The 9,689-nt window shown below is 48.9% G+C and overlaps 1 protein-coding gene across 2 annotated transcripts in view; it reads right to left on the bottom strand.

The window, feature by feature from the left end:
• The window catches only part of LOC126517972 (pancreatic triacylglycerol lipase-like), a 116,117-nt gene that overhangs the window by 21,876 nt on the left and 84,552 nt on the right, over positions 1 to 9,689 (bottom strand). For both annotated transcript variants that reach the window (XM_050167807.3, XM_050167808.3), the window contains exon 3: positions 6,599 to 6,745. In XM_050167807.3, the coding sequence (XP_050023764.1) occupies positions 6,599 to 6,745 (147 nt within the window). The remainder of the gene's footprint in view (positions 1 to 6,598; positions 6,746 to 9,689) is intronic.

Below are 9,689 nucleotides of genomic sequence, written 5' to 3'. Positions count from 1 at the left end.
TCACACATGCGCAGATACGAGAAGAGAGCCCGAAATTGTGCGTGGTAATGTTCTAAATGTGTGTAATTAATTACCAAAGTTGCAATTAACCTTGTCGGAGGTGGCTGGCGCCGTGCCAGTCACCGATGTATATTCTCGAAGTTTCTGGCGGTCTTCATTTGAACTTCTGCGTACCTGAGTGAGCTTTGTAAACATTGCAACACTGGCAAGATAGATAGATAGATAGATAGATAGATAGATAGATAGATAGATAGATAGATAGATAGATAGATAGATAGATAGATAGATAGATAGATAGATAGATAGATAGATAGATAGATAGATAGATAGATAGATAGATAGATAGATAGATAGATAGATAGATAATGAGACTGGTTAATTGAAAAGAGAACAGCTTTCTGACTACACCGTAACTACGTAGCGCTCGGCTGACACCTGAACATCGGTCAGCATTACGGCGAAGCGAGCAGGGTGAGACAGAAATGTAAGATGTAAATATATTTGCGGGCCTCTGGTAGGCTAAATGTCTTCACGCATGCCTACTAAGCGTTTGGACAGAGCTGCCTCTTTATTTTTTTTTTAAATCCCCGGGCGGTTCACCTTGGAGCATTCTGCCAACGGTGGGTATAATTATCCAAGCTATGTTAATTTAAAGGCGCCCCGCGCAACCGATAACAACCGATGCGTTCCGAGCGCCGTCTTTCGAGCTGTAAGCACTCTCTCCCGCACGCTGTAGGTTTAGGCGTCGAGGGAAGCAATCGGCACTGCCTCGGGCCGGGCACCCACGTTGCCTCTCGCTGGCTTAGAGTAATGACGAAAGAAGAGTAAAAATATAAAGAAAAAGGAACCGAACAAACCTAAACGGAAACGAACGACAGGTGAGGAAACGGAGGAACCCTCGAAGCGGAGAGTCGACTGCCTGTAGCGAACGACGAGAAAATGATAATGCGCATAACGAAGAATATACGGCCGGTCGGTGCGCGGCCACGTGTTTCGTGTCGCAAAATTGGCAGTCCGCGCACGGACACGCGCACGCACACCGTCCGAGCTGCAGGGTGTTACAGGGTGTGACTGTACAGCTCCCGGCGGCGGTGATGACTCTCGCGTGGCCGCGAGGCAGGGTGCGGGTGCGATCCCTCATCGGTTATTTCGAACCGCCGTCTCGCCTCCCACCTCTCTCCGCCACCCTCTCCTCCACCTCCTCCCCCTCAAGGTCCCGCACCATTCGGGTCGCCCCCCTGCCCCTCCTCTTCCCTCATCAACAGCTGGGTGCGTCTCGCGCGTCGGTGAGGAACGCGGCCTTGGCTTCGAGGCGTGAGAGAAAGTGAGAGCTTGTCGCAACCGCGACTGAAACAAAAGAACGGGGACAGCGAAAGCTCAAACGGAAAAAAAGCAACAATAACAAGCATAAAAGATAGAAATCGAAATGCAGCAAGCACTCTCGGACAAGGCGACCGCGACCTGCCGCTGAGCGCTGTTTAAATATACGTTGAATGGCATCGTGTTTACACGCCTTTTTTTTTCCGCGCCGTGCCTTCAATGCGCGACCTTCTTGCAGCGTCTCTGTAAGCTGAGAATGCGGACTGCTTATTCATTTCCACCGGGGCATTTTCTTTTATTGCCTACTCTCTTTTAATTGTCGCCGGTGCTCTCTTTCGACGAAGACGTCGATTTATAAGCGACTACCAACACCGCTGGCAGATGTGGTGTGAGCTCACGGTCCTGGTGGGATAAGCTGTACACGTTCAATACAACAAAAAAATGCTTCGATGGTTCACGCTCACTGCATATGAGAGGTTAGAGCAGTTCTTGCCAAAAATATTTGCCGCTAGCTGGCGTCATGTTGAATGTAATAGTAATAATTATTATTATTTTGTTTTCTGTAATGTTCCCCTGCTAATGAACCCATACAGAACCGGGAGAGCACACGGTGTTCCTGAAGAAATCGAGCTTGACCAACGGTGCTCTTTATAATCGACTTTGGTACCATCGCTTATCGTCACCTATTTTGCTTCCGTTTGCTCTACATTCATTATTTCTTCTCTTCTGCGGAGAAGAGTCGGAAGGGGGTGGGGGGCTAGGATAGTTTGCTATTAAAAAGAGCAATGTGCCCCATACCACATTCCTCAATGATCAAGTCGATAAGCTGTGGCAGACCAAGCAATGTCGCTGAAGCCAACGTTCGACAACGGTATACTTCGTTGCCACGATCATGTAGCTCATGTGCGAGAATGCGGGCTCTGATCCAGGTTATCATGCAGATGCCAGCCTCATGGGTCTGTTGGCTTGTTAGAATCTCTGCCTGGGTCGTTATGATCGACGTCTAACTCAACATATTTAGCGTGAAATTTTTTTGTCGGTAGCCGCAAGTCAAGCCACCCGACATCACTGCTAAGCACAAGGTGGCGTTCGTAACGCCGACCAATATTTAGCCATTTTCAGCAATGTTCTGCACGAATTCCACAACAATTCAACGTATCTAAGTATATTTAAGAGACAGGATGAATTTCTGCGTGAATAACCTAGCAGTAGTGCCTTAAAAAGGCGACCGTGTGCGTCTTTGCAGAATCAAAACCCACTTTCCAGTGAAACCAGACTGCAGCCAGACCTGGAAGCTCGGCTTCTCTGTCGTTGGCTAATTTTATGGACAGGCCCTTCTTAAGTGAAACTATGCAGACGCGGTCGTCTATCCTCGCCATTGACAACAGCATGACATTTCGGATGGCAGGCTATCAACACAACTGGTTGACGGCATGCTGGTGGCCTTGTTGCTTATAATCACCCTGAGCTAAACCACGCAGCTGACCTTAAAGAAAGAACCGACACTCGCAAACTGAGCACCCATATCAATGCGCGCAATCAGCGCTTTGTCTTTAGACTGTGCCCGCGTCAGTTCAAGCCTGCTGCTGCTTCTGCTTTATTACATATGTTAGAATGCCGCTCTACTGGAGCTTACAACCCTGTGCATGCCAGAAAAGCCGCGCAGCGCATCCATCTAGCGCCACGGCTTGGCTGTATATAAAGCGCAAGCCTGGCTGCTGGCGTAGACGGTGACGGCATGACGTGCATTTGCAACGGTAAGCTAAAACTCTGCGAATGTGAGCTGAGTGGAGGCAACCTGCCTTTGTTTCGTCTAGCCACCTTGTTTATCCCTCTTGCCAGCGTTATAGCCACACATAAAGTGTTCATCCACATTTAACTCTGATGACATGTTTTAACTCCGCGCATGTTAAAAGGAGACGTTCGAGATGAGTATAGCTACCTGTACGCCTCTGCAAGGCCTAGATCCGCCTGTAGATAACACCCTCCTACTCCATGCATGTATGAGGGGCCCACTGCATGCATCTGTCGGATTTACCGCAGCGTACGCGGTATACACTCCGCCGTTTCAGACGCCCGAGGTGACGCACAGGCTCGGTTTGATAGAGAAAACGCCACGAACAAGAACGAAGCAAGACAATGAATAGAGAGACCCCGTGACGCATCACAAATGAGCGGGGAGCGCTATCTTGGCACCAACGTTCGTCGACGCAGCTGAGAAACAACAGGAGGCGCGGCCTTCTCGGGCGGAGGGCAGCTCGAAAGGATGCGAGCGAAGGCAAACATTTCAACATCGAAGACTGCAGACCGGCGAAAAAGACGCACGGCCCTCGCTGGCGGACTGTTATTGCATGCGCACTTTGGAGCACCGAACGCTGCTGGTCTTCGTCCTTCAAACTTGGGAACTCACTCGCGCGGAGGACGGGGGGGGGGGGGGGGGGGGGGCCTGCAGGCTTCGAGGTGGCGATGGAAGGTACACAGCGCAGTGTACCGCGTGCGCGGTGATTTTTCGAGCTCGCCTCCGCGATGACCTTGGAAGCGCAACACGCCCGCGTGTGTATGCGCGGTCGTGAACGCCGCGTCGGTTCGCGTGTTTGCGCTCCGGAGAAGCCCGTATAGATTGACAGACGAAAATAGAAATGGGCGAAGAGGCTGTTCGAAAGTGCCCCGACTGGGTTGGCTTGGCTGTTATACCGTTTTTTTTTTTTTTTTTTGTCGCATACATTTCTACCTCTCATGGTCATTGTCAAGGGCCCGGCCTGCCGTGTTGGAAGACAAATGTGTGATCCAGGCGGGCAACTCTGCGGTGTCATTGGCCGCCACGCCGAAATCCACAAAATATGTGGCAGCAGAAGTATATCTTTGGCAAAAGGCAGGGACAGCACGGGCGAGTTTCGTGTGGTAGCATAAATATGAAACAGCGCCGGGGACGCAGACAGATAAGGGAAACGACAGGACGGTGCGCGGGTCCCGCGCGCCTTCCTGTCGTTTCTCTTATCTGCCTGCGCGGCGTTTGCCTAATCGCAGTCGATCGCGCGCACGCTAAAGGCCGATCCGATCGGGGAGAGCTGTTTGAGGAAAAGGGTGGCCCGAATTGCGCGCCGCTGGATGCTGAGGTTCTTCGTCAACGACAAGGTTTGCCGAGCCACAGAAGCTCCACGGACAGGGACGCCTAGCAGATCTGCCATCCGGCTGGCGTCTGTCACGTGAAATGCCGCCGCATTTTTCGCCATGCGCTTAGGTACTTCTGCTTGTGCAGGGAAACGTTCTCGTACCTTCTTTTTCGAGTGTCTGCGATCGTTGCAACCCGCAAGGAGCAGCACTCTCAGCCAAGCTAGAGGGATGGGTGGATGTTATGAGTGTCCCCTTTGGAACGGGGTGGTGGGTTGCGCCACCAAGCTCTTTTTATTTTACACTGTAAGAACAGTTTACACCCTTTGGAGTGCCCCTTCTGCCGCACAACGACAATCGTCATCTGCCTTGATGCGTTTCCTTTCTTGAAAACGTCGCGCCCGCTACTTTCCTGTCGGGAATGCTATCATGCTGATAACGCGCGTGCCGTTCGTTACTGGAAAGTACCGGGCTCGCAGCGTTAAAGAAAGGAAACGCATCAAGGCAGATGACGATTGTTGTTGTGTGGCAGAAGGGGCACTCCAAAGGGTGTAAACTGTTCTTAGAGTGTATTGCCTAATGTCCTGCCTCCGTTAAAAAATAAAAAGAATAAAAGAAAAAAATCCGACAGCTAGACCTGCTTGCAACAAGCGCTCTCTCACTGAAAGTGAAACTCTTGGACACTGGCCTATACACGGACGTCAGTGCGTGCCGCTATAACACCCATAGGCAAAGTTACACCCTTTGGAGTGCCCCTTCTGCCACACAACGATAATCGTCATCTGCCTTGATGCGTTTCCTTTCTTTAACGCTGCGATCCCGGTACTTTCCAGTAACGAACGGCATGCGCGTAATAAGCATGATAGCATTCCCGACAGTAAAGTAGCGGGCGCGACGTGTTCAAGAAAGGAAACGCATCAAGGCAGATAACGGTTGTTGTTGTGTGGCAGAAGAGGCACTCCAAAGGGTGTAACTTTGCCTAAGAGTGAAGTAGGTGCGGCTGCTTTGCTTAAGAGATACCAGACTCTGTGACAAGTTGTGACCGTGCACCGTGTGACGTTGAAAGCATTACTGGTACGTCGACGCTGTCCACGACCACGTGGCACCTTCGGGGACTGCGCGATTGCGCCCATAGAGACAGTTCTGTGCTGTTTGTCTCTTTTCTTCTTCTTTCACCTTTGGCAATCCTTTCCCCTCTAGCCAGTACAGGGTAGCAAACCGGAGATATCCTCTGGTCACCCGCTCTGGCTTTGCTTTTACCTCTCTATTTCTCTATGGATACAAGCAAGCTGGTGAATTGATGGGACTTCGATACATTGGCTTGGATACAGTACACCTGGGTTATTCTTGAGGCCGTAGGTGTGAACTTAGGATTGACATTCGTTATTTTACATACGCCTCTATGTTATAGAAAAGAAGCAGCACGACAGGCGAGGATGAACGAAGGGCCAGGGACTGACTATAGCGCGAAACGACAAGTCCGTATTTGTACCTCACTCAGTCCTAGTCATGGCGGTCCTAGTCTACGTCACGCTGCGTATTTACTTGAGAATTTTGTACCAAATAGCCAAGACACAAGTATTATAATGCACCTAATATCTGTGAACCAGCGTCTTTTGCATGGAACTTCTATCTGAATGCACCTAAGTTGGCCTGGTGCCCATTTTTATGGAAAAAGAGGTCTACACGAGAGCAAATTCTCAGAGCTGTCATATACGAACTGATCAGACAGACAGTTATATACAGCGAATAAGTTCGGCGGAAGCCCGAAAGGTGGAGGGATGTTCTAAAGAGAGGAAAATTGTCGTCCACCCGACCGTATACCACGAAACTGCAAAGAAAACCCAATACGGGTTTCTTAGAAAACAAAGCGTTGCAGTTGAAAAAAAATTCGTGTAGGTCCGGGGGAACGCCTTTCCGGGTCGGTCGCTGTATCATGCGAACTAACCAGGGGGTTAGCAGGTCACCAGCGTGATCGAGGCCGAATGTACAGACGGCTCGACGTACAGAGACGCTGAATATTGAAAACCAGTTAAGTTACGTGCACGTCTGCTCATCGGCAATATGTTTCCTAAGGACCTTGATGACTTCATTTGAATCTCCACCGTAGGACAGGCCGTCTTAGCAAGAAAGAAAGACAAAGAAATGGCGGGACGTGCGTTCTCACCTGGATGTGCATGATCATGTCGGCGACCAGGGCGCCCACCATCCGAGCGTTGGCCACCGCCTGGGTGTACGGGGGCTGAGCCGCCTGTGACCAGTCGACCACGATCACGTTGTAGTTGTCCTTGGTCAGCAGCTCCGTCGACATGTCCTGCGGATACATTATATACATTATACTAAACGTCAGATAAGTACTAACCAATATAGACTAGTTAGGTACTCTTTCTTCGAAGTTCTATAAACATTTCTCTCGAGAAAAGAAAATGTTAGAAGTTCCCGCTTTGACCTTCGCGCCTAAAAGGCAGTGCAAATGTCGTCATGCCACGTCGCGGATCTAATTACATGCAAGCGTGTTTTGGCAGTTGTTGTGCGGGAGAAATTGCCAAAGTTGGGAGGTTTAGAGTGCTCGGGGAAGCTTTCAAACCAGCGTAACCTTTATTTATTCCCGAATGTTTGTGTTCCTCGGCCCAAACTCTGTGGAAATTTGTGACTCCAATGAGGTCTTGGTGCGGGGAATTTTCATGTGGCTTCGGTATCCACGTGGCCCGCTATAAGGCAAAGATTCCTTTCGCCTGGTTGTATTTCTTTCTCATCATGCACCGCTTTCCGATCTTGGTGCTACTGTGGGCGGAACGCCGCCAAAACAGGAGAAGCGCGCAAAGGAATGGAATTGATTGGAATGGAATCGTAACATTAGTCCTGCACGTCGTCCGGTTTTGCGTCGTCTGGCTTGCATATAATCAGTTTCTAGCTAACAATCTATTTTAGCCCTTTCATTCTCATTGACGTACCGGTACGTTTCAGCGTTTCGGTCCTACCATGTCACTGACGTACCCGTACATTATTCACTCTCAAGTAAGGACCATATACGAATAATGTATTTACCATTATCGGTGTCATCTTTTCTTTCGCTTCTGAATGATCGAAAATATACCTTTGTGATTGTTTTATAATGTTTGAGGAAAAATACCGGCACAGGGTGTGCGTACGTCCCTTTAAAAAAAGAAAAAAAAAAGACATTGCAGTGGTTAATAGAACGTCTGCATTTGACGTCCTCAGAACTTCACGCTTCCTCCGCCAGTATGTTATACTATTGGTAAACCTGTGACGTCACAAAACGCTGTTTGATCTCCTTCGAGAGAAAAAGAAATTACAATGAAGACAGTGCAAAGCAACCTTGGCCTCCTTCCTCCCGTCTCTTAGCTGCAGTCTTAACCTATGTTAAACGTGTACGCATCAGTTTAGTATCCTATGCAGATTTTTGTGGTTACTACGATCATATATAGCGCATCCACTGACTACGGCCTTTCTTTGATGACCAGACTTTCTCTCCGTGCTGTAGCATAGGGCAATAACATGACATATGATTAACAGGACTAAAGTAGTTGGTACTCATGGCCTCGTCCGTCATGCTATAGGATGGGAAGTCGCAGCTGTAGTAGAAAACATTTGTTCACAAAAGAGGAAACAAATACGGAGAAAAAAATTTACAGTGAGTGGAGTTTTCATTTCAAAACTCCAGTGGCCTTGGCTGCTGCTCTCGCCTGGATTACCAGTCCGCGCTGGGTCTCTAGGTCTGGGCTGGACAGGGTGGCCTCCCACTGCTCCTCCGGCTGTTGTGTTTGTATGTCTCGCGGTTTGGGGCCCGTACACCCCCACGTGACGTGATAGGCAGTGAGCTGTTCGTTACACCAGGTGCATGCGTCTTTGTAGTGTTCTGAGAAGATGCTGTATTTGTGTAAGTTGGGGAAAGTCTTGGTCGCAGCTGCTGTGTTCTTTAATACGGCAACTCGACTGCGCTGCCACCTCTGGGTATACGCAGCGATATCTGCCACGTGTGCGCACACGCTCGCTTTGCTGCCGGTATCGCTTCTTAGTTTTATGTCTCGTTTGCCCACTATAACGATTCTCCAACGCTTCTAAACATTTTATGCACGCTATAGCTTGTCCTAAGTTGAAGTATCTATGCAAAGCTTTTCGGAGGTAATTTGGCTGATTTATTGGTTGATTCACGGAGTGTAACGTCCCAAGAGAACGCCGTGGCTCCGGGTTGATTACGACCTTCTAACGTGCGCACAAATCACAGTGTACCAAGCCTTAATTCGTTCCGCCTCCGTCGAAATGCTGTCGCGCCGCAGTCGGGAATCGAGCCCGCGACTTCCTGCTCGACAGAAGTGCGTCACGGACACTGAGTCACCGTGCATGGGTGGTAACAGGTTGTAACGCAGGTATACAGACGCCCTCCTCTACAGTCCACGTACTCGAGGGGCAGACGGGGTCTGCTCTACACTTGCTCTGTCGTACTCGTGAGGAACCAAAGGAAGTTTAAGCCAGCGAATGAGGAATTTGGCGTGGAATGGGTAAGCTGGCGCGGATTCGTAGCTTTGTCATGTACGCTAACGTATTTAAGAGCTTCAGCTCGGGGCGGAGACTCCAATTTCCCTATTGCACGAATACACGTAAAACCTAGCGATGATTTTGCGAGACTATCGCTAGACCTATTTCAGTTAAATGTGTTCGCATTTGAGAGAGAAAGTTAAGCTCTGATGCCTCTAGCAAGCATAATTCTCACTTGTGCGGCACGGGATTTTTTCGCAAGAATTCTCAAAAACTGGTAGGTGCTAAATCGATCGAAGCACGAAGCTTACAAATGTTTAACTATGCGCTAAAGACAGGTATCGCAGTTCTTTAAGCTACATCTGTTAGAGTATTTAAGGCTGACAAATTTGATATATGAATTTACAGCTTACGTTATATGGTTACAACGTTTACGAAGGTCTTTGCAAAAGTCCTACTCACGTATTAGTGGTATATTTCAGACCGTCGTATAACACATCAGCTTCCCCCGCTTTCTAGATGTGTTATTCGGTGCGTTTACAGAATTGTGATATCATTTTCCGTTGTTGCGTTACACAGTTGGAAACTCGGTGCATGTAAAATTGTAAATTCTGTTAAAAATATTGAAGGCTTAAATAAAAAAAAATCCGCTTGCTACAGTCACTAGACTCTAATTTTTTTTCTTCTTTTAAGTGCATCGAGGCCTCATCAAATTCGGTGCAGTGGTTGCCGAGAAAGACTTCTCCTTTCCCGTGTAT

This window comes from Dermacentor andersoni, chromosome 11 (genome assembly GCF_023375885.2).
Source record: "Dermacentor andersoni chromosome 11, qqDerAnde1_hic_scaffold, whole genome shotgun sequence".
Taxonomy (NCBI): Eukaryota; Metazoa; Arthropoda; class Arachnida; order Ixodida; family Ixodidae; genus Dermacentor; species Dermacentor andersoni.
The sequence above is the reverse complement of the archived record's forward strand: the minus strand, read 5'-3'. Positions and strand labels throughout refer to the sequence as shown.